The 26,095-nt window shown below is 45.1% G+C and overlaps 1 protein-coding gene across 3 annotated transcripts in view; it reads left to right on the top strand.

Annotated features, from left to right (window-relative positions):
• Positions 1-26,095, top strand: part of LOC111863721 (calpain-1 catalytic subunit) — a 152,898-nt gene that overhangs the window by 11,615 nt on the left and 115,188 nt on the right. For all 3 annotated transcript variants that reach the window (XR_004512957.1, XM_023850305.2, XM_023850292.2), the window contains exon 2: positions 850-1,061. Coding sequence is in view for 2 of the 3 variants with exons in the window: in XM_023850305.2 (XP_023706073.1) it covers positions 962-1,061 (100 nt within the window). In the remaining variant the exon portion in view is untranslated. The remainder of the gene's footprint in view (positions 1-849; positions 1,062-26,095) is intronic.

Here is a 26,095-nt window from a genome sequence, read left to right as displayed (position 1 = left end):
AGTTTTATAGGGTCTGCATACAGGTGTCCTGCAGGTATTCAGATCTGAGCGTGGATGCAGAGAAACGAGAAAACCGTATAACGGGCATAAATTCATATTGTGGCATGTTTGCTCCAAGCAGGAATTGTGAAGCCAGGAGAGGCAGCCGTTACTGAGTAACGGCTTCGCAGACAAGCATGTTCTCACGGCAACAATTGGATGCAACAATAATGGAGCGGTGTTTTCTGTGAGGTCCGTGCCGAGTTATTATAAGCAGGACAGTTAGTGAGAACCATTTGCCCAACTCGACCAAGGTTTTCCTCGATTCTAGAGCAAATGCTGAGTTGGTACCCAAATTCCACGTTGTACTGCATGCCTCGCTTGAAGCCCTCCTATTGGTAACATCAAAATTTCGCCCTAAAATAGCCCTCACAACGCTAGCAAAAATTTTACTACAATGCACCCCTTCCAGCGTCATAAAAATATTTTAAAAAAATCCGATTGTATGCTCTACCTATACCAGAAGGACAAGCGGGCACTGCCTGGGAACCTTCAAAATAGGANTTAAAAAAGGAGTTATGTTTTTTTTCCCCCCCCCCCCCCCAATGTAGTGTCTCTCACTACCCCCCGCGATGGGAAGCCGGGGAGGTTAATGGTCCGAGATATGACATAGCCTTGGATTTGAATTTAAAATTAACGAGTATTTGTGTTTCGTGATATGCAGGATTCAGGAGTATATTCGAATTGATGTTTCTTAGGAACGATTAGTGGAAATGTTAATGAGAGTGGGCAGGTCCAGAACTCGAGCTCCGTACGCTAAAGATATTGAAACTACTCGCTCCAGTAGTGATTCCAGTTACTGATTTGCAGGTCGAGTCGAGAGGACAGTGCGTGTGTGCCTGTGTTGTGAGACATTCCGCAAGTGGAATGTTGAGATATGTGTCCTTATGCCACATAACACTATGGACTGGTGATTATCACCATGCTTCACCACAACCAGCAGCAGCAGCAAGGGACAGTGCCGGCGTTACGGAGCAATCACCACAGCAACGGACACGTCAAGACAAACGGACACCTTCCCAGTAAGTGCCTGTTTTAACCCTTTCCGTGTTTGTCTCCAGTCTGCTTCCCTTATTTTACAGATAAATGCCAGTTTTTTTTTTAAATAACTTTTGAATCATTATATTTCATGTTATCCCGATTATAACAATGAAGATTGCTGTCGCTTGGGATATGATATCGTGTAGTCTGGTACATATTTACGGACGTTTCGGAGGAGGTGAGGTTCTCACTACGGTGGTTATTAATGCTGCGGTCTTCTGGATTGCTACGCCATGCAATTATATAGTTAGTTGCCAACTTTCGAAGGCATCTACTTCCTGCATCTTCAGGACAGAATGTACGTTGAACCTATTTTCTGTAACAGTTGAAAACTATACGTGTATTTAATCGTTTGTGTTTCTTTTTTTATTAATTGGGCTTGAAGTTAGCGAGTATGTCGCGGAGCTTGGAATTATTTTGTGGGATTTGGAGCGAGAAATCTGAACTTACGGCAATATCTGTCACCGTAAGTGAAGTTGAGAGGGGGCCCAGCCGGTCGGGGTTGATCCTGGGGCCGATGGCTTCCAGACGTTGAAATGCCTTGCGTAGGATGACGTGTCTTTCGTTGGTTTTAACCGCTAGGAATGCCTATATTAGATGCAGGGGTGAAAAAACTCTGTTCGAATCCAGCCAATTGTCAATGAGGAACTTTTGGTAGCGTCCAACACCACTGCTTGGAGCTGATGCGTCGCTTAGTACGAGTCTAGGGGCTCTTTATTTGAACTTCACCGGTCGACGGACGTGTTTTGCGACGTTGGAAGTTCGTTATTATAAATTAATACGAGTAGTGGCTAAATTGACGCGAGAGAAAAATAGAGCGCGTCATTACGTCAATTAAGTAACTCATTGTTAAGAGTAAAAACTGGCGAAGTAAAATAAATACGTTTACCGTAGAAGCTCATAATTGTGGCTTGTCGTGTGGTGTATGAGCTGTGTGTTGCCCCGCTAATGCGACACTTGAGGGAGAGTGAAAACTTTACCAGTTGAGTTACCTATCCTTACCCATCCACACCTCAGCTAACACCGCCCAAGCAGGATGTCGGGGTGACTTGGACGGTTATAGCACCATACTATTGTAATCTTTATCTTCTAAACAAGGCTGAATAATAAATTTGTGAAGCGCAGTTACATGTTTGTTTGGCCGCGCTATAGCTCAAGCAGTTAGTCGCTGGCTTCCCACAGCGGCGGCCCGGGTCTGGTCAAGTGGGATTTGTCGTGGACAAAGTGGCGCTTAGGCAGGTTTTCTCCGAGTCCTTCGGTTTCCCCTGCCAATCTTCATTCCACCAATTGCTCCACAATCACCCTCACCTATCATCTGGGGCTGGTACAATAGGCCAGAAGTGGCCGCAGTAGAAGGGACTTAGTCCCACCCCACTAACAATAAGAAAACATGTTTGTTTGTTTGCAAAACTTAATCGTCGATCTCCAAGATGAAGTCAGTACATTTATTCGAAACGTCGGTGAACTACACCAGACTACACGACATCACATCCGACAAGGTAATACTCACCTCTGTGACAACCACAAATCTTACTCTCAGTCTTTGTTCCTCGCATACTGAATTTAATCCAAATCTGTTCGCTCCGAATTCGCCTGTTTTATGAGGAAGAACACAAATTACGTAATTAATTTTATTTTATAATATGCCTAATATGTATGCATAATGATGAGCTTTGTAATTTGTACTCTTCGCCAAGTATAATTAGAATCATAAATTCAGGAGGATGAGATGGGCAGGGCATGTAACACGAATGGAGAAAAGATTAATGCATATAGGATATTGGTGGGAAAGCCAGAGGGAAAGAGACCACTAAGAAGACCAAGATGCAGGTGGGTGGACAATATTAAGATCGATCTTAAGAGAGATATGATAGGATATTATGGACTGGATCGATCTGTCTCGGTATAGGGACCAGTGGAGGGCTCTTGTGAATACGGTGATGAACTTTCGGGTTCCATAAAATGCTGGGAAATTCTTTAGTAACTGCAGAATTTGCGGCTCCTCAAGAAGGGCTCAGTTCCGTGAGTGAGTGAGTGAGTGAATATACATGGGATGTACATGGGAAAGTACACTTAGGAGAAAATATCAGTCTCGAGGATTTGACGAATTTGCACATTTTCAGCCCTCCTGAATTGGAAAGCTTGCGTTTTGGAATGCTGTCTCTCTGTGTAGGTCTATGTACATGCATCTCGACAGCGCCTGAACGACTGCACGAGTTTTATTCATATTCAGTACTGAAGGGCTCGTCCGTCATGTGTCTGTGCCTGATGAATATTGTAGCGTGTGTAGCTGTTGCTATGCAACGATCGCGAGAAGAAATATGCATTGCTTTGTAACGGCCGCTAAACATGTGAACAGTACCCGGGCTATCGCTAGGCAACTGCGGGTTCCCACTGCAATGGATAGACATGCAGTGGTCGAGGTGTTGTTGGATTATAAAAATAGAAAAGTGTTTTCTGTGTGGTTCGTGCCGAGGTGTTATAAGCAGGGTCAGTTGAGTTCCGGAGTTGAAGAGTTGTCAGAAGTTCAGTTGAGTGAAGTGATATGAAGTAGCTGGTTGATGAGTGAGATAATTCAGTTGGAAGTCAGCCTGTGAAGAGAAGGCTAGGGTGTTGGTGTGAAATGGTCGCCAGCCTGGGACCCAGTTAGTTGAGTTGTCAGTTGACAAGAGTTCTGCACAGCCCCTTGTGACAAGGGAACCTGAGTGCGGGAAGCTGAAGACTCTCCATTGTTAGGAGCCGTTGCCAGGAAACGGCTAGTGGAGACTGTAATAGACTGAGGACACTGGCCTCTGTGTCATTGAACTACATAGTTCCGAGTAGTGTATACGAGTGATCAAAAATCCATTTACCAATCTATACCTCGTATATGGTCATAACCCCTGAAACGTGATAATATTAATATTTAGGCTCAAAAATAAGGGCCCTTCAAACTGACTTGCAAAACAAAAGGGAGCCTTTAACGATTATGATTAAATTTCAGTAATTTATGGAGACGATCTCCATAAGTAAGAATACACAGGCAGTACCTTCAGGAAAATGGCGGTACCTACAATAGGGACCAAAGCGATTACGCGAAGCTTACATAGTCAGTAACCGAAGATGGTGTAGAGAACAAAAATCAATTTCGTTTCCAATATAACGAAGCTAAAATCAGTCGTACAGGAGAATATATTTGTAATGTCTTTGCACCGTTTTTCATACTGTAATTTTCCATCCTGCTCGTGTTATTTAATAAATGTTCACTTTATACTATTTTACAAACTCTGTTTCTGATGTGACTCGTATATACTTAGAAGGGATTTATTTTAATATTCGTTTTATGCAGTTCTAAGACGGATTGTAATCATTAATTAAATGTGATAATTTTGTTATTAAATTTAACTTTTCGCAAGTCTTCTGTTCTCTGTATAATTTTGTGTATGCACACGTGACAATGTTCATTTAATGACCGAAACGCATCGTAGGAGTGACTACACCTGTAGAAAGACGGCATGTATGTTTGCACGAAGCGCATGTTTATGATTTAACTCGTGTCTTTACGCGAAATGAATTCATTACTGAATTAGCATTTTAAAGCCAACTTCTTCTTGCAAACCTGACCTAAGGGCTCTTAAACTTATATTTATGAGGGTACATAAACTCCATTACGACATAAAATCCTTGCTTATTGCCTCTATATAACAATTGAAGGCAATTGAATTGAATTGAATACAATACACGATACCTGGCGGTGGGAATGAATCTGGACCTCCAGAGCTGTGGTTTTAAAAATACGCTGTTCTCTGGGGTGTGACGACGTGTAGTCTGGTATATAATTACTAGAATTTCGGAAAAACTGTTGCTTCAATTCAGTTAGAAGGTAAGATGGCGGTAACTCTTTACCAGCCTGCACGGCGTCACTACTTAGATATGATGCAAGGAAGATGAAGATAACTATTTGCCTGACTACACGGCGTCACATACCCGGTTACTGGTAACAGGAATTTATGACGGCAAGTTGTTCAGGTAGGCACAGACAATGCCCGGAGAACGTCAGATCTGATGGCGTTTGTAAAGTTTTTCTTCTACACGTACCCCTCCCCCCTTTTTTTAATGTTAACGCGTTATAATTATGGTATTTTGGGATGGGACGCCGTGTAGGAGGCACAAATATTGCGGAGGGACCGACTGTAGCCATATTACTTCAGTCCTGAAGATGTTGACAGCAGGTCCATCAGAAATATTAGTGCGTATCTACCATCTTACACAGCGTCACGGAGCGGGTGGTTTAGCGGTCACTCTGTGGATGTGTATTGGTCTCAGCTGGCACCCACCGACTAACCTAACTGAGATTTTCCTACTTGTCCGTAGTTTCTCCAGATAAATACTGCTGTAGTGCTTCTGAACTAGGCCACGAAGTATAGGCGCCTGCATGAGGGTTTTCACCCCCAAACGATAGCAGTCTCTTTCCAAACCGATACAGCCAGAGAATTTGCTTACATGATTACGTGTAAATAGTTTAAAACTGCTTTTACCTATCGCCCTGAAGTATTCGGGAAAGAGGAACAATAACTGACGCAATTTTAAATTTGGTATTAATATCTGATACGTGTCCTTCATTCTGTAAAAGAAAAATGTTTCCCCTAGATGGAGGACATGTATAGCGCAGTCGGTATAGCAAGTGAGTTCCGGTAGGGGCAAGAAATTTCTCTTCTCCATGTCATCCATACAGGATCTGAGGCACACCCAGCCTCATATACAGTGGGTAATGGGGTGCTCTTTCCTTGGGGGTAAAGCAGCCGGGGCGTGAAGCTGTCAACTCACTTTCAACTAGTGCCGAGGCCAATAAAACTTGGATCTATACATCCACTCCACCTTATGCCTTCACGGCACGATGCTTACTTAATTAAGTACAAGAAATATTCTTTTTACATTTTATTTGTAATTTATTTTCCAATTCTGGTTTTCTTTCCAAAAATAAAAGGAAAGAGGGTGCTTGCGTCACTTCTCTCCCCTTAAGGTGCCCATGCCACCACCGGCCGGTGACGGTGTCGTTAAACAAACCATAAATAAATATTAAATCGTTAATAATATCTAAAATTTGTGACGATAGTACTAATACAGTTATTGTGTTAAGAATATAAGACATGGTCTGATGCTTAATGAATACTAGCAAGAACTCGTCGACTCCATAATGAACCCATCGAGAAGCAGCCGTCCATCTTCAGATATAATACAGGACATGGTCATTATCCCATATGATAAGGGTATCCGAGAAATTCAGACGCATTGGAAAGCTTTTCTGTGTTAGGTAAAAGTAAAAAAATGAAGCTATCCCTGTACCATGCCATGAAGGCCCATAGGGTTGTGAGACGTTCAGGGTCCCACATTATCTAGACAATCGGCTCAAAGATGGCGGTAAGGTTTCTATGTTAGGATCATTTTCAAAACAAAACACACTTCGTGGGACACTGTTGGAAACTGGACCGGTTATAGATGCCCAACAGACGAAACAGTGTGTGTACAACATCCCGTATGATTGTGGCAGATGTTAACATCGGCGAAACAAGCAGACCTTTAGAAGTACGCATTAAGGAGCACAAGGAGTACAAACTAACACAAGGTTTGCTTGAGAAATCAAAATTAGACCAACATGCTTGCGAAGAAAGCAACAAAATATGTTGTACAGAAGCGAAAGTCCTGCAGATTGAACCAAATACCACCTACAGGAAATACAAAAATCTTCCACATGTCTCTGCTGGACCATCCGATCAGTCAACCCAACCTGGATCTCTCTTTCATCTGGACATCACAGCAGAAGTCAGAAATCTATAACTTCTGACAGTGTAGGTTATGTGTGAAAATTGTGTTCTTATGTTGGTACCATACAGAGAATTTATCTCTTTAGTGATGACTTCTATTCTGATGGTACACTGATTTTAACAGCAACAGCCGAGAAACGGTGAATGGACGTAGGTGCTAGGCGTCATGTGTATAGAGTTTCTTTTAGCAATTTTATTGTTTGTCTTAACTCTCGCAGATTGTTTGTGCTGTTAGTTTGTATATTTTGTCTTGTATTGGGAGGCCACCTCTATCGATTGGACTTAACTGAGTAGTTTCCCCCTGAAGGTGGAGACAGAATCCAGTCTCCTAAACGTTGTGTGTTTTAAATAATAATAAAAAAGGACGATGGATAATGCCCATAAACACAAAAAAATATATTAAATTTTGAACTCCAGTTATTCCAAACGGGATCTAGGCGCCATTCTCTGTTATAATGACACCCGGACACTTAACTGTATCATTTCCATGAGTGTACTTCGCTGATGTTCTGGCGTTCTGCTATACGAGTACTGCTGTAAGAAATCGACACTTCGCGTGAGCCGCGCCTGAATTTACTTACCAAACAGCTAGCCAAATGACTGACAAGTATTTTATTGCCACCTGTTCATAATACAGTCATGCCACGGACTTATGACTTAGTGCGTCCCAGAAAACGAGGCATAAGTCGAGTTCATTGTAACACGGAACATATAAGGGTACATTCCTGAAACTCATAGCTCAGATACTGCAGTACATTGTCACGTATCAGTGTTAGCATGACAAATAATAATAGGTTCTGGATTTGATGATTGGGTTTATTGGCACTTTTTTACACATTGAACTCCTTCTGAGTGACTCCTGCGTGACGAATCTCTATGCAGAATCTCGGACTGACCCCTGTTCCTCGAATTCTGAGTCAGAGTCTGAGTCTGAGTCTGAGTCTGAGTCCGAGTCTCATTTTACGACCGACGGTCAGTCGGCCAGTCTGTCTTGGCATAAAGCACCCATCTGCGGCTTACGACCCGATCTTTATTACTGTTTGACAGTTACGGTCTTATTTTTTGTGGGCGCCCTCTCTGACGAGAGGACGGGGATGTCTTTTGTATACAAAGGGGTCAAAAAAATGAACTCACTCTTTAATAGTCAATATCTTTGGATAAAAATGACATGTAGTTACAATTCTTGCGCGGAGAGAGAGAGAGTCATTGTATGTGTTCGAAGTGACCACCATCAGCGGCTAAACAGCGTCGATGCCGCCCAACTGCTGAGCGAACTATGGCTGTCAGTGTGTCCGGTGTGATGGCTGCACACGACGCTTCGATTGTTTCTCGTAGCGCGTTCAGTGTAGCTCGCTTTTGTCGATAAACTTCATCCTTTAAGGTTCCCCATAGGTAGAAGTGGAGAGGTGTTAGGTCTGGAGACCGTGGTGGTTATGCTGCTGGCCCTTGCCAGTTCAGTCTTTGTCGGGCCTGAGTCCCTTGGGACTCGAGACCATATTTTACTGTCTCAGATTTGGGACTTCCCTTTTCGTCGCCTCCTACGACTCGCAGGTTCACGGTGGAATTCACGAATGCACTGACATTTTATAACTGCCACGCGGTCGGTTTAGAAGTTACCGCCTCCAAGGGCTCCGTTACTGTTCTTCATGAATTCGTTTTCTTGGAATCTATGTGTTTCGTAATAGTTGGTTCACAGGAATCAGTGTCTCCATGGCAACGTGTTCGCCCATTCGTTTCCTAGAAACGGTCCACATATCACAGCATTAACCCCTGTTGCGCTCTAATTCTATTGTCTTTGTTATAAAATCAAGAAGTGGACATCACGCAACATACTATGAAGCGGTTAAGTAATCCAAATTATCAGAAATAAGGTAAACAGTATTTTACTACCGAGGCGCGGTTCGAGAGACGAGAGAATTGCAGCATTGCCTAAGTCTGAAATTCGTGCTTCGAGTCGTGAATTAGAAAATTTGGATCGTAGGACTGCAATATAATTTTGCTGTGGTTTTGTATTGGTATGAACTTTGTCTTTGACATTAAGGGAGGAACACGGACTGACAGTGTTTGAGAACAGCTTGTTGAGGAGAATATTTGGACCGAAGAGAGATGAAGTGAGAGGAGGCTGGAGAAAACTCCTTAATGAGGAGCTTCATAACTTGTCCTCTTGACCACGCGTAATTAGAAAGTTCAAGTCAAGGACGATCAGATTGGCAGGGAATGTAGCACGAATGGGCGCAAAAAATGCATATGAGATATTGGTGGGAAAGCCAGAAGGAAAGAAACCACTAGTAAAACCAAGACGTAGGTGGATGGATAATATTAAAATGGATCTTAGGGAGATATGATGGAGTAGTTATGGAGTGAAACGATTTGGCTCAGGGTATGGAGGACTCTTGTGAACACGGTGATGAATCTTCGGGTTTTATAAAATGTCTGTAAATTCTTGAGTAGCTGCGCAACTGGCGGTTACTCAACAATTTCTCATCTCCATGGATTAATTAGTCTGTTTGTTTGCTTGTTTGTTTCGTCTGTTTGTTCGGAGAACTCGTACCTCGAGATACAACTGTGTATGTGTATGTTCTGTCCCTAGTAGCAGAATTGCAGTATAGAATTCTTTTATTCTGGCAGAATGTAGACGCGTTTTCCATCGTCTGGCATCCGACCTTGCAGAAGTCGGGGTTACGTCACTCGTGCACTCTTCAATGACCACTATGTGTGTGTGTGTGTGTGTGTGTGTGTATGGGAGGGCTCTACACGTGTCTGTTGATGATGCAAGTAACTTCCTGGCCATGCAGTGCATTCATGTGTCCGAGCTATATTACTTTTTTGTGGTTTATTTTACAACACTCTCAGTAGCTCAGGCTGTCTATAGCGTCTCATAGTAAGATAACAGCGAATAAACGGATTGGAAAGGCTGTGGAAGAAAGTGGTAGTAGACTAATGTGAAGTACTATACCGTCATTTCCGTGGAGGGACTGAGAAACACCGTGAGGAATATCAGGATAGCGAGTTTCTGGGTTAGAAATTTGAACCCGAGACCTCCGGAATTCGAAGCCACATTGCAGCCCACACGGTCACGACGTTGGGTAGGAGTGATAGCCAGCCAGCAGCGGCTAGACAGACATAATGACGAGTCGGTGGCGGGTAGATTCGGACGTGGCGAAGAGTAGACTCAGGCGTGGTGACGAGTCGGTGGCGAGTAGATTCTGGCGTGGTGACGAGTCGGCGGCGAGTAGATTCTGGCGTGGTGACGAGTCGGCGGCGAGTAGATTCTGGCGTGGTGACGAGTCGGCGGCGAGTAGATTCTGGCGTGGTGACGAGTCGGCGGCGAGTAGATTCTGGCGTGGTGACGAGTCGGCGGCGAGTAGATTCTGGCGTGGTGACGAGTCGGCGGCGAGTAGATTCTGGCGTGGTGACGAGTCGGCGGCGAGTAGATTCTGGCGTGGTGACGAGTCGGCGGCGAGTAGATTCTGGCGTGGTGACGAGTCGGCGGCGAGTAGATTCTGGCGTGGTGACGAGTCGGCGGCGAGTAGATTCTGGCGTGGTGACGAGTCGGCGGCGAGTAGATTCTGGCGTGGTGACGAGTCGGCGGCGAGTAGATTCTGGCGTGGTGACGAGTCGGCGGCGAGTAGATTCTGGCGTGGTGACGAGTCGGCGGCGAGTAGATTCTGGCGTGGTGACGAGTCGGCGGCGAGTAGATTCTGGCGTGGTGACGAGTCGGCGGCGAGTAGATTCTGGCGTGGTGACGAGTCGGCGGCGAGTAGATTCTGGCGTGGTGACGAGTCGGCGGCGAGTAGATTCTGGCGTGGTGACGAGTCGGCGGCGAGTAGATTCTGGCGTGGTGACGAGTCGGCGGCGAGTAGATTCTGGCGTGGTGACGAGTCGGCGGCGAGTAGATTCTGGCGTGGTGACGAGTCGGCGGCGAGTAGATTCTGGCGTGGTGACGAGTCGGCGGCGAGTAGATTCTGGCGTGGTGACGAGTCGGCGGCGAGTAGATTCTGGCGTGGTGACGAGTCGGCGGCGAGTAGATTCTGGCGTGGTGACGAGTCGGCGGCGAGTAGATTCTGGCGTGGTGACGAGTCGGCGGCGAGTAGATTCTGGCGTGGTGACGAGTCGGCGGCGAGTAGATTCTGGCGTGGTGACGAGTCGGCGGCGAGTAGATTCTGGCGTGGTGACGAGTCGGCGGCGAGTAGATTCTGGCGTGGTGACGAGTCGGCGGCGAGTAGATTCTGGCGTGGTGACGAGTCGGCGGCGAGTAGATTCTGGCGTGGTGACGAGTCGGCGGCGAGTAGATTCTGGCGTGGTGACGAGTCGGCGGCGAGTAGATTCTGGCGTGGTGACGAGTCGGCGGCGAGTAGATTCTGGCGTGGTGACGAGTCGGCGGCGAGTAGATTCTGGCGTGGTGACGAGTCGGCGGCGAGTAGATTCTGGCGTGGTGAGGAGTCGGCGGCGAGTAGATTCTGGCGTGATGACGACGGCTGTGACGAGTTAGTGGCAACAGAATTCAACAGTAACGACGCAATTGATGACTGCGTTTAGCCGTAGCAACATATCTGTTCAATATCTGTTCGTCGCCTGACAACCGAACTCAGACTCGATGCATCCGCGTCAGCTTTCAGATCCGATGGATTTCATAGACTGAATTGCCGGCAATGAGGTTCTCTCTCAGACGCCAATAATTCTGTTGAGACAGTACAACCGAGCGGGTTAGCATAGCGGTAACGCTCTTAGCCATATTCGGGAGATGTTCTGTTTGAATCGCGGCCGAGACAACAGTTGTCTTGACGGAGCTTGTTTATGGGTTTTCTCAGTCCTTCCCACCAAGTGCCACGACCCCTTCCTTTCACATCCTTTCCAAGTCGTCATTCAACGGTCACTCTCTGTTGGACGCTATGTAGTTTAGACGCTAGCAACGTCGTGAAATAGTTCACTGTATATTGTAGAGGCCTCAGGGAATTCAACTGATCGTGCAGCCAGTAAGCCAATAAATCATCCAGTTATTCCTCTATTTCATCAGCTTGACTTGAGTATTGATATTTTGTTTATTGTGACGCAACTGAAGCTCTCTGATTTCCCGCGCACGTCTGCACTTGATTCCGCTGATACTGTATACTACACCGTGTTTCGAAATATCGTGCACGAATATCGTACGTAGTGAGACGGCGTGACTGGTGTACAGAGAGAAAGGCTGGAATTGCCTCACCGCAAAGGCGGAGAACAGAGGTCATCAGCTGGGAACAATCTCAGGTAACCACAGGTGCTTCACGTCTCGATAGTCGACGTAATGAGGCCCAATTGAATTTCGACACATGGTTTTTACGGAATTCCTTGACCGCTTGAGAGTCATTCACATGGCCGGCAATCTCTGTGTTGCCAGCTAAAACTCATCGATATTCACAAAAACCTACAATGTCTTTTCTTTTTCGCGTCCTTTCGGTTTTTTTCATTATTCTTGATTATCTCTTAAATCCTTAACTTACTGAACATGTTGCTCTAACTGTAAGGCTCTACTCTCGTATTCGGGAAGTGCCCGGGTCGGGACATAACATGTTCTGATTCTTTCATGGGTTTTCTCATTGTCTCAAGCCAAGTGCTGGCAAAATACCTCGACTAGGACACTTCTACTTCTAAATCTTTAAAAATATTCGTTAATCGTCGATCATTCTACTCTACGAGGGAAAGTCAGTAAATAGGTTACAAATAGAAGCTAGACAGCTGTAATTGACGTAATAGGTTTTCTATGTGTATCACTAGATAGCAGCACAGTCCAGCTTCATGATAGCCTAGGTAGCAGACACGCATGCTCATGTTCACATGCTCGTTTCAGTAGTCAAAATGGCCACCGTGTTTGAGGTATATACTACCGAAGAGCAGAGTTATCTTGTACGGTTTTCTGTGGGTAAGAGGACTCAATGAAAATTACATTCATAAAGAAACGTTTCCTGTTTAAGTGTTTGTCGCGTAAAGCGGATCACAGCTGGGTCGAGAAATTCTCTGAAGGACGTTCGAAAGCCGCAGATGATGAAACGGAGGTAAGGACATGGTTTAGACAAGAACCAAAAGACTTATATGCTACGGGTTTCGACTTACTGGTAAACCGATGCGACAGGTGTATCAATGTTGGTGGAGGATATGCCGAGAAATTTTTCTTTTCATTTTGGAATATCAGTGTTTTACTTTTTATATCCATTTGTGACTTATTTAGTGACTATTCCTCGTAGTCTGGACGCTGACGGTGTCATTAAATATGCCACACAACATTGATTTCTCCAGTTGAACCACAGCATGCGTTTCTTTGGACGTGTTTCTTATTGGGACGATCTGCCGCGCCATAGCTCAAGCGGTTAGTCGCTGGCTTCCGACCCCAGCGGCCCGGGTTCGATCCCGGGTCTGGTCAAGTGGGATTTGTGGTGGACAAAGTGGCGCTGGGGTAAGTTTTCTCCAAGTACTTCGGTTTCCCCTGCCAATCTTCATTCCACCAAATTCTCCATCATCATAATCACCCGGGGCAGGCTACAGTAGGCCAATCATTGGCCGCCGTGTCGAGTGGACCCAGTTGGACTCTACCTCCCACTAAGCGAATTAAAAAAATGTATTGGGTCGATCGGGAGTGATAAGCGAACCTCTGAAGTTGGTGAAAGAAGGAGCTGAGAGCAGTATGTTTCATACCGCGGAGCTGTCATCAAAGCTGTGATGATTCTTCGAGGTACTGTCCGGACGTTTGTCTGGAAGAGCACAGAAGACCCACGAAAAGCCTCAACGTAGCAAGTAGCCTGGCGAAGATTTGAACCGAAGATATTCCGAAAAAGAGACAAGAGTGTTACCGCGATACCATCAAGCACTGTGTGTGCCTGAGTAAGAAACGTGCACCAGTACTTGTCACGTGCATGTTACTCCATCTCGTCACCAATTTGTCTTCAGTGTTTACAGGTAGCCTAGATGGTTGTGTGCTTGTGGTAAGTACCATCTGAGCTTCCAGAAGGGTGGGAGGGAGGAGATGAGGGGGGATTGAAGCAAGTGCCCTACAATTTTTTTATGGGAGCTTCGTCCCCTTCTGATCACGTTTGCATTAAATAACCAATTCCTTTAGACAGTTACGTATTTATGTAATTATGCTACCAACAGCTGCCCCGTGACATGCACTTCAACGTCAATGCGATCCAGTACATCAGTGGCTTTCAAACTGTGGTACGTGAAGTGTTTATACTGATTACTCAATATCTAGAGGACACGCTGTAGCATAGTTGGTTGAGGAACTGTGCTACAAGCCGAAAGGTCGTGGGTTTGATTTCCAATGAGATCATTGGATTTTTCAGGTAACCTAATCCTTCCAGCCGCACTATGGCCCTGGGGTCGACTCAGTCTCTAACAGAAACCAGTACCAGGATGCTTACTCTTTTGTGGCCTACTACATAGCTTTTGTTCATGTAACATTTTAACTCTCGACAATTCGTTGCTGGCACTGGACGCGTCATAGCTCAAGCAGTTAGTCGCTGGCTTCCCACCGCGGCGGCCCGGGTTCGATCCTGGGTCTGGTCAAGTGGGATTTGTGGTGGACAAAGTGGCGCCTGGGTAGGTTTTCTCCAGTACTTCGGTTACCCCTGCCAATCTTCATTCCACCAATTGCTCCACAATCACCCTCACCTATCATCTGGGGCTGGTACAGTAGGCCAGAAGTGGCCGCAGTACAAGGAACTTAGTCCCACCCCACTAGCAATAAAAGAAACCGAAATTGCATAATTTCATGATATTTTTATCACCTTCACATTGCTATATTGTATATTAAGGTAAAGTTATCCCTGTGCTTAATTAGTTAAGCACTATGTCATGAAGACATACGGGGAACCTCGCCACTAGATGGAGGTGTGTGTGGTCAGCTTCACGCCCCTGCCGCTTTATCCCCGGGGAAAGAGCGCCTATTGGATAGGAGGCTGGGTTGGCCGGAGAGTTGGCCTGGCCACTGTGCAGAAAAGAAAAGCCTTACACTGCCGGGAATCAAACCCGAGCCGCCCAGCCCGTACGCCATCGCTGTTCCGATTGAGCTATCACGACTCTTACTATATTGCTGCGTGTATTAAGGCGTGTGAATATAGACGGGGTTTGGATTGGATGATTGGATTATTGCACTCATGCACCCCATTAGGAACTACAGGCAATTACAGCGCTACCGCAATCTCCACAATTCACCGTTCACCATAGCACCCGCTTATCATTTGCAGCCTGATATGTCTTCTCCAATCGTTCCCTGGTAACGGCTTCTAACATTGGAGATTCTTCGGCTTCTCTCGCACAGTTCATGCTTTCGCCGACTCTCATTCAGAACTCCCTACCAGCTATTTCCTCCGGAACTCTCAATCCAGTTCTCTGCTGCAACTGCCAACTTCGGAGACTCAATTATCTTCGACTGTCGTCTCTCAACTAACTCTCAGTTGGCCTGTGATCCTGACTATATAGCCTCGCTGCGGACCCAACAGAAAACACTCTTTCCATCGTTATAGCCCAACAATAACTCTATAGTTGCTTGCATATTTATTTGCCGCGGGAACATGTTTACCGAGCCATTGCCCAGCAATGAACGTCTACTCTGGCTCCAGTATTCCGTCTCTCAGGCGTCATGTCACAATATTATATACAGAAGCTTTATTTCATGTCTTCTTGGTTCAGAACACAGCGTTGCACCAGTTTCAGCTGAACTCATGCTCGCTGTTAGAGGCGTATCAACGATAAAGCACCTTCTGCTCTGCACCGAACCGCCAGAGCCAGATCACAGAATAGTGATCGTATCAGCCTGCGGGGATCGTGTGAAACGAGAAACCTGTCATGAGGGACCACCCTAGGATTCAGCACCGATTGAACCCTGACTTTTACAGCGCGGTTTCTCTGCATTCGAAAAGCATTGAGTTGAGCGAAATGTCTACTTGCACCTGCTCTCAATGTTTCTTCGCATGCGTATTTTCTTCTTTTTTCCTTCTACCCTGAAGATGGAGGCGATACGTTCCTCCGAAACGTCGGATAACACCACATCTACAAGGCGCCACATCCCAGAAGACTGCTCACTTCATAGTCACCGCCGTGAAAACCTCAAATCTTAAATCACGCGAATTTCTAGCCCGCCGACTTCCAGCAAAACCCTTGCAAATTCCGATTGAAGCCATTAAGCTGTACTCAAATGAGAGGTGGAGTGTCACAAAGTGTATAATTACGTTACGAATCAATCCGCACTTTAAATATTTACAAAACATTAGGAGCCTTATAATGAGTATTAAGAGAACTTGTTACGCTGGTCTGAGCCGACCTCCGTAATGGTTTGTATTCCTGGAAACGCAATCCCTTCCGCGACTAGTTAATTGCTCCCTAAATACACAACGTCACGCATTGCACACAGAGACTCACACACACTGCAGGCCAACTTGATACCAACTTCACCACGTACATAGTTCCATTGCAAGACTTTCGGTTCTCATAGCAGTAACTGACTGACTGACTGACTGACTGACTGACTGACTGACCAACACCATAAAGTTGCATCCTTTTTCGGAAGCCAACGGCTGCCCTGCAAGTGAAGAAATCCCCAGAATTTTATGGAACTCGAATATTCATTACCCTGTTCACAAGAGTCCGCCACTTGTCCCTATCCTGAGCCAGATGAATCCAGTCCACATCCGCCTATCATATTTCATTAAGATCCACTGGACTGGAGGTCGAGTTGCGGTAGGGTCAAGGATTTTCTCTTCACGTCGTCCAGACCGGTTCTGGTGGGTACCTGGGTACGCTTTTCCCGTAGGTAAATCGGCTTGGGCGTGAAGCTGACCACTTACCTCCAAATAGTGCCGAGGACAAGAAAATGTAGATCTGTGCATCCACTCCTCCATACGTCTTCATAGTGTAGTGCTTAATTAACTAAGCGCAGAGACAATTTTACCTTACGATTCAGGACACGCCATGCTGTGGTGGCAGTACACACAGTTGTAGTCTCTGTAGCTGACCTTGAAGGTTAACTATCTGTTGTGATGTGACACCGTGTAGACTTGTGTATTTCTTACACCGTTAGATTAAAGGAAGACTGTAGGTGTTTGAGAACATGGTGCCGAGGGGAAGGTTTGGATCCCCACTCGAAGTCAAATTTATGTGTACGACCGACGGCCAGTCATCCGGTCTCTTTTGGAAAAAAGCACCATCTGGGGCTTAGGACCAGATGTTTATTACTGTCAGACGGTTGCGGGTGTGTTGATGTGGGACGCTCTCTCTGACGAGAGGACGGTTCTGTCGCTTGCCGGAGAGTCAGCAGTAGTAAGTCTGTTGTCAGTATGTACAATTTTTATTTTACATGTTATTAAATGTATATACAATATATACAAGGCCTCAGTCCAGGCTCAGTACAGCAGATCATGCCCTATTCTTAGTAGCTCCCGCTACAGTGGCAGTCTAGTCACTCGAACGGTCGTGACCGCCGCCAAGTAAGCCTCTCTTATATTTCCTGGATCCCCCAATCACATTGCGACTCACAGTCAGTCAGTCAGTCTTGGTGTCGAGCCCAGTCTGGGGCTCATGACCAGATATTTATTACTGTTTGACAGTTTAGGTCTTGTTACTGTGTGGCGCCCTCTCTGACGAGAGGACCCGCTATTGTGAAACACGCTATTAACAAAACTACACAACGAGTTCAAAACCCTCCTAGGAGAGAAGAGAACTAACAAGGGAAGAACCTTCTTATTTGTTTCCCTATTCTCACTGATCTTATTCAACAACTTCCTAGGGTTGTTCCCATATGTTTTCACTAGAACAAGTCACCTAACTATAACACTAACACTAACACTAACACCAGCCCTACCCTTATGAGTAAGATTTATAGTATTGGGCTGAATCAACAACACAGAGTCATTGTCTGTAGTAGAAAGTCATTTGTCATAATTTAAACGAAATTTACTTTTTACACGTTAAACATGATAAGAAGTGTATAAATATATACAGGGCCTCTGTCCGTCCAGGCTCAGTACAGCAGATTATGTCCTGTTTCTAGTAGCTTCCGCTACAACGGCAGTCTAGTCATTTGAACGGTCGTATGCTTGACCGCCGCCAAGTTTAAGCCTCTTATACTTTCTATGTCGGGCTTCGCCTTGTCCAATATTGCGAAAATTTTCGTTATCATGATTTTGTAAGACTTCCGCTTGTTGCCTGCATGATTTTGTTATATATTCATATACGTACGGAATTTCGAAAGCCATATGTAAATCTCGAACCGATGTGTGCCTTGGAAAATTGCCAATGGTGCGGAGAACTTTGTTTTGTAGGCGCTGCAATTTAATTAGATGGGTGTCTTCCCGAATTCCCAGGCGGGTCTAGCATAAGTCATTACATTTTGTGATGGAATGGAGACCCATGCATTCTTAATCTCCACTCAAGATGGTGGTGAATGGTCAGCTTCACGACGTGACAACGTTACCCTCGTGCAAACAGCCCCCGGGCACCAATTGTATGGGAGACTTTATAAAAAAAGATTTCAGTACTTTTTTCAAGGGGAATATATTCTCTGTCTAAAACATCTTTGAAGTACGTCACGCTTTTAGTAGGCAATCCTGTTCAAAAATATCTCTTGTATTGTGATTTTGCTTCACATCATGTGTAACATGGAGCTGAATCCTTCTTAAGAAGCCGCCAGTCGCTCACCTACTCAAGATTTTTCCAGCATTTTACGAAACCCGAAGGTTCATCACCGCATTCACAAAAGTCCTCCATTGCTCCCTATCCGGAGCCAGATCAATCCAGTCCATACCACCCCATCATATCTATCTAAAATCAATTTTAATATTATCCATCTACCTACGTTTAGGTCTTCCCATTGGTCTCTTCCCTTATGGTTTTCCCACCAAAATCCTATATGTATTCCTTTTCGTCCCCATTCGTGCTTCATATCCTGCCCATCTCATCCTCCTTGACTTGATCATTGTAATTATACTTGGCGAAGAGTACAAGTTATGAAGCTCCTCATTATGCAGTTTTCTCATCTTTAAACATTTCGTAATGCTGATGTAACGTTTACCGTCACTTCCTAACGATGACGCAAAGCTAAGGATGTTTCAAACACGTTATGTCAGTGAACACCCTGTGAGACCCACCGCGACTGAGTCTGATTGTGTGCAAAAGACCTGTAGAGGAATCCAGAAAGCGTAGTCTTGCTGGAGATTGACTGCGAGTTTTATGGAAGACGCGGTTAACATGCAGCTGATGGCCAAGAGCCGATAAGACGCATTCCACAGCGGACTCACTCTCTGGAGGTGTGTGACCGCAGCTTAATGTATTCCCCTTGACCGCATTACTGCTCACCGCCCCTCTCCCCCCCCCCATCTAAAGACTATGCATTCGATGTTAGCAAATCTCCGCTCATTCACCCATGTGTTGGAAGTAACTTCAGTGCCCTAGCGTGTTCACTTGTCAGCAAACACACATCTGTTTCGAAGAGGAAGGTAGAAGGTTCTTCCGAAACGTCGAATCATAATTGCTGTTCTACAAGGCGTTACGAATAAAAGGGACTGTATATAGGTTTCCGAGAGAAATATATTCTGATCTGAACAGTAAGTTTGTATATAAATGCGTATATATTTTGAAGATAGAGGCAGTTGGTTCGCCGAAACGTCAGACTATACTTACTATTCTACAGTGCGTTACAAACAAAAGAATTCTGCGTACAGATTTCACAGGAATAGCTCAAATTTTATCGCGAAAGAATAATTCATACATGAACCTTTTCTGATTTTGAATTTCAAAGCAGATGGTTCGGCCGAAACGTCGAAATCGTCTTGAAGTACAGTTGGACATAATCTTAGAAAGTATTTTTATTATTTGTGGCCGCATCTAGTTTAGGGTGTGTTTAGATAAAATCTCGTGTATATATATAATATTAGAAAGAGACCGAGATGTCTATGGCTGTCAAGCTGACTGACGTTTCTGTCTCCAAACATGCCATTTCACTCCTCATTTCATCTCTGTTCAGTGTGTACACCCACTGTTTGTCAAACTGTGGGTCGTAACATATTGAAGTGCATCACATATTGGGACTAACAATAGAATTCGTGTATTTAAATGCCAGACTGCAGGCTAGAAGTCAGTTTGCATCCGGAAGGCCGTGCGACCGGCCAACTCGGTCAAGGTTTCCCGTGGTTTTCCTCGGTCCTAGTGCAAAATACTGAGTCGTAACACAATTTTCACACTGTAGTGCGTGATTGACAAGCAGCTCACCTCAGTCATGTTGACATCGAAATTTCGCTCTCTTGCAGGCCCCTCCCTAAAATTAATAATAAAATTCGCATCGTGTGCAGTAAATCCCTCGATCAACTTATTTCCTTTTTTCTACTCACGACAAAGCCCACTTCCCGAATGTATACCCTCGTCACCTCCCAAACTTTATTTAGAATTAGGACTAATGGGCTCTGCCTGAGAACCGTCAGAACAGGCTTTCTCGCATACGACGACATTACAACTGAAATACTTGAAGAAGGAAAATGCATACAAAATTTTGTAAGATAATGTTGGGGAACGTAGAAGTTCACGGAGGTAGGCCCACTGGGGCTGTAGTGCCAAGGGGAAAAAATGTTGGGGAACGAGATCATTTGGAAGATCCATGAGTAGATGGGGAGATAATTTTCTTCTTCTTCCTCTCGCTCCCACTTTGGAGCATAGGGCTAATTTCTCAGATGCATTGATCATTTTCACAGACGGTAGGATTTTTTGGACGAGTGACCAGCTCGCCGGGCGGCGCATGCCTAAACACAGGACAACACAAACACAGAATAAACGCAGACACACCAAACATCTATGCCTTGTGTGTGATTCGAACCTCGATCCCGGCTTCCGAGCGAGGGAAGACGGTGCAAGCCGTAGATCACTGGGCTGCCGTTACCGTTGGAGATAATATTAATGGTTCTGAAAAAAAAAACACGACTGGATTAATATGGCTCAGGATATAAACCAGTAGAGCGATCCAGTGAACACGATATTGAAGTTTCAGGTTCCATAGAATCCTGAAAATCTTTCTTGAGTAGCTGAGCAACTATTAAGTTTTCAAGAAGGACTCTGGTCTACTTGATTTGTTAGTTCGATGGTCTACATTTTTATTGGCTTGCAAGCTTGCACGGCGGCACCGCTCCAGACTTCTATTAAGGAGATTGCCGATTCGAATATCGGCCAGAACAGCATCTGCCTTTACTGAAATTTATCGTGGTATTCTCCGGTCACTATAGGCAACATTCTTGGGTATTGTCTCTGTTAAGACGCGTCCACATTACTCGTGCTCGTGCTCCCCAGGCTTGTGCTTGTCGGGAGACTCCTCTGGGTTTTACTTGTGCTCGTAAATCTTCGTCCACACTACTTCAGTTGCTCGCCAGGCTTCGGCGCGTGAGGATCCGTATTTTTACTCGTAGTGTGTATAGGCTGTAGTCGTATTTTAATTTATTGGCTATAGTTTTTAAATTAAAATTTTTAATTTGCTTGTCTCGTGACCTGTCATATCGTCCACATTACTCGCGAACATAGGGAGTCACACGAGCACGAGTAATGTGGACGCGCCTTAAGGCAAACACCAGTTCTTTCCAAATCTTTCCAGTTCGTCAGTAATCCTACAGTACAACGCTATATTGTCTACACACTGATAACCACTCCCAACATAAGAGGAGGAATATCAAGGTCAGCGGGTTTCGCAACGTTGCAAAAAGAATGCATCTGGGAAATGTGTGCACAGTTAGAAGGACATTTCACACTTGTTTATTTCGGGTAATACCACAGACCACCAAACAGTTGATTTTACTGAACATAGATATGATATGTAGAAACAACCTTCATGTGACGCGCACTAAATAAAAGTAACTACATTCTCCTGTATGTTACGGTCTGTTATTTATTAGAATCCCAAGTTCACGCACTTGTGTATTATCAAATGATGCCATCAAAGTAATGACTCAGCTGTTTATAAATAATATTATTATTTGTGTTGGCTGTCCTTTGTTTGCGTTAGCTGACTTACGTAACCGTCAGTGCACGGACATTCCTTAAAAGGTGTTGCCGATATTCCATCTCCATCTGAGGGACTAGCGGAGGGCTCTTGTGAACACGGTAATGAACCTTCTAGTTGCACAAAATGCTGGGAAATTGAGTAGATGCACAGTTGGCGGCTCCTCAAGAAGGGCTCAGCTCCATGAGTGAGCGAGTGAATATTATATGGTGAAGAGTACAAGCCATGAAGCTCTTCAATATCTGAGTCTTGAGTCTTTATGCTACGACCGACGGTCAGTCGGCCGCAGTGTCTTGGCATCTTGGCATGAAGCACCCATGTGGACTTTCGACTAGATTTTTACTGCTATCAGGCAGTTGCGGGTTTGTTGACGTGGGGCGCTCTGTCTTCTGACGAGAGGACAGGCCTGTCGTTTACAATTTCTGCTGGCCCTCGCCAGCGCAGTCATTCTCGGGTCCGAGTCCCGTGGGAATCGCGACCATATTTTACTGTCTCAGATTCGAGATTTCCCTTTCCGTCGCCTCCTACGACCCGCGGGGCTATGGTGCAGGGACCCCTCCTCCACACGGGATTCAATATATACATTTATCTCAGTCCTTTTCTTCTCTTAGAGAGTTAGGTGACTTTAGCTGGTTAATTGGTTGGCTGTTTAGTTATTGTGTTAATTACCTAGAGCTGTAGACAAAATAACCATAACAGGAATACCAACTGCTGTTATCAGTGGATGTGTTTGATCCTGAACGGTTCTGTCGGATGTCCTGACAGTATTCAGCTGGTTCCGCAAAACCGAACTTAGAGATTTTATCGATTGCACTGAAGTCTGTCTCGTCAGTGAAAGATTAAACCGAAATTACAGGCTTGTGCATTCAACCTTCAGATGGGGCATCCCAACCATTCAAGTCAAGTTTAATTTGATATTCAACCCAAATATAAGTGGTAGAGTCATTAAGTTCGTGGAATGTGGTTTTATCGCATCATATTAAAAGGTATTCATATACACTTACGCAGATCCACATCGGCCCTCAAAATAGTTGCCGTTGGCCGCTATGCAAGTCTGCCAACGTTGATATAGCTGCCGAAATATTTTGGCAGTAAATTCCCGTACGGCGCTTTGCGGCCATTCCACGAACTTATTGACTGTGGTAGTAGAACATAGCGGTGTTGATGCCTGTAGTTAATGATGGTCCTTATCTACAGTCGTCGCAGTTAGAACAGTGCGAAAAAATTGAAGCTAGTTGTACCAGAAACATTGGTGTTGCCCATTCATCGTGGCAACTTGGCTCTGCATAGCAACACAACGATAATTAATCTGTTGCCCACATTCCCTGGTGACCTTGTAACTTCCATAATTGGTTCTCTCATGACATTTCGTGACCTTTCACATTCGTCAATTCCAGCAAGTTCAGCCCTTTCATAGGCTTCTCCCTTCGGATTACACAACTGACGACGTGCTGCCAGGTGCGGGAAAGAAGGAAAAACGTCAGGCTGTCAGGTGCAGCAAGGAAGCAGCGGATGTCAGGTTATCAGTTACGGGAAAGGAGCAACGGATATCAGGCTGCCATGTGCGAGAAAGAGGCAACAGATGTCAGGCTGTGAGGTGCGTGCAAAAGAAACAGATGTTACGCTGTAAGGTGCGGGAAAATGCAACAGATGTCAGGCTGTCAGGTGCGGGAAAAGCAACATTTATCAGGCTCTCAGATGGGGGAAAGAGGCAACAGATGTCAGGCTGTCAGGTGCGGGAAAAACAACAGATATCAGGCCCTCAGATGGGGGAAAGAGCCAACAGATGTCAGGTTGTCAGGTGCGGAAAAGCAACAGATATCAGGTTCTCAGATGGGGGAAAGGGGCAACAGATGTCAGGCTGTCAGGTGCGAAAAAAGCAACAGATATCAGGCTCTCGGATGGGGGAAAGAAGCAACGGATATCAGGCTGTCGGTTGCGGGAAAGGAGCAGCAGATGTCAGGCTATCAGGTACGGAGAGGGAGCAACAGATATCAGGTTCGGGTACAGGAAAAAGGCAACGGTCGTCAGATTTGCAGGTACTTCGAGGAAGTCTTTAGGATTACAATTACTTTTACTTTCGGGTCGATTGGAGATATTTCGAACTCACTACGGATTTTAGAACTTCACAATAATTCTTTAGATAAAGAATTTTTTAATTTTTATGCTCTAGAGTTTTGTTTATGCCGTCGTGTATATATAAAATGCTCCCGCATAATTCCAGCCTTTTTGCGGTATACACCTCTTCCTTTGTCAGTTCTGCACTTTCCTTCCATTTATTTTCTTCATTCGTGCCCCACTCGTTACCAAATGGCGCTCTATTTTATTTCTTCAACTCTCCCAGTCTCCCTTTCTCTAAAACAAAATATTACCGCTTAGCGTGTTTTCGCTGTAGTAACACATATTCGGGATTTGCTCGGTTCGAACCTCTGCCGGGACTGAGGGTTTTCTTGATTTTATTCAGTCTTTCCAGGAAAATTCAGAATATAAGTCCTTCAGGTTTTTAATTCATCTATGACCTTGCATTTCGATGCTGTATGATCCAGGTACTGACAAAAACGTGAAAATAGCCCACCTTTTGAAACAGACTGAGCTGAATGTATAATTTTTCAGTGTTAAAACAGATGGTAGATACGTACACAAAATGATAAGGATATCCCTGTAACAGACCGTGGAGGCTCATAGGGATGCGAGACGTCGAGACTGTCACATTTTCTAGACAACCGGATCACAGATGGCGGTTAGGTTGTCATTTTTACGCACCGGACGCCTTTTACCTCTAGGAAGGCTCGTGGTACTCATTTCTGTTAGAGGCTGAGTTGACCCCAGGGCCATAGTGCGGCTGGAAGGATTGAGTCAATTGAAAAATCCAATGAGTTCATCGGGACTTGAACCATCGTCCTTTCCTACTGTGGTTTAGAGAATTAGACGACGAAGAAGTGTATATCAGTATAGAAGCTAAGAGACAACTCTATAGACATAGATAGGAGGAAATATACTACAGTTCTCCTTAGATGCTACATATGTTAAAATGTAAGCAATACTAGAAACATAAAGAGTCTTTATTTCTTGCGGTTTGTTTTACATCACTCTCAAGAGACAGACTTTATAGCGTCGAATTATAGAACGATTGATGACTTGGACCGCCTCTGTGGTCTAGTGGTCAGAGTTCCTGGCTACAGATTCAGAGGTCCCAGGTTGGTGTCCCGGCGCTACCAGATTTTCTGCGAAGTAGTTGGTCTGGAACGGGGTCCGCTCAGCCTCGTGAGGATAATTTAGGAGCTATTTCAAAGAAATTGTTGCTACGGTCTAGAAAACCGAGATTAACGGCCGTGGGGAACCGTTGCGCTGACAACGCGACACCCTCTATCCGCAAAAGTTGGCACTAACTTCGCCGATGAGCGACGGTCGCTCGGTCGGTATAGTTCACTTGAGGACTACAAGCCACAGAGTTTTTTGATAACTTTAAAAGGATATGGGAAGAGGGGTCGTGGTCTTATCGAGGTATTCTTCCGGAATTTATCTGAAGAGACTGAAGAATATCACAAATAACCTTAGTCAGAATAGCTGGTTTCTCGGTTGAGACTCGAGCCCTTCCCGAACATTGCATCTAGACCAGCCTGTTCGGTGAAAGCGTTGTTAAATAAACGATAAAAGTAAATAATCTCATCATGAAGTAACAGGATATATGTGACAGTGGAAGGAGGCTCGATATGTAGGCCTACAAGTCAAGGCCTCCCCTAGCAGACTAGAGCATACGCACTTCCGTGGCTGGCCAGCAGGTGCGCTGGTCTCGAACTACCCATCAATTAAAACAGAGAATGCAGTTTTATGTGATGAATGTTGCATACATGGAATGTAAGAGGAGCAGTTCGTAGTTACTGAGCATTAGCCTAGAAGCAGCTAAGACGTTTACAATAGCCTGCTGTACTGACCGTAACGAAAGCAGGTTTAGTGTTAGACGAACAGTGACTGATCTGTCTGTGGTGTGAGCGAGTAACGGCCGTGCTGTCCCGTGTTCTCACTCGCCTGAAGCGAAGTACGGTGCTCAGAAGGAGACCAACGCAGTACCGGTCCAGCTATCACATTGTGTCCACAACCGATACAATGATTGTACTCATTTCTTGACACAGTTCCCGTCCTTTCATTATCTCCGCATTTCCGTATTTGATTCTCTGTTTGTTCTTCCGTCTTTATCTTTCCTCTT

This window comes from Cryptotermes secundus, unplaced genomic scaffold (genome assembly GCF_002891405.2).
Source record: "Cryptotermes secundus unplaced genomic scaffold, Csec_1.0 scaffold1705, whole genome shotgun sequence".
NCBI lineage: Eukaryota > Metazoa > Arthropoda > Insecta > Blattodea > Kalotermitidae > Cryptotermes > Cryptotermes secundus.
The sequence above is the reverse complement of the archived record's forward strand: the minus strand, read 5'-3'. Positions and strand labels throughout refer to the sequence as shown.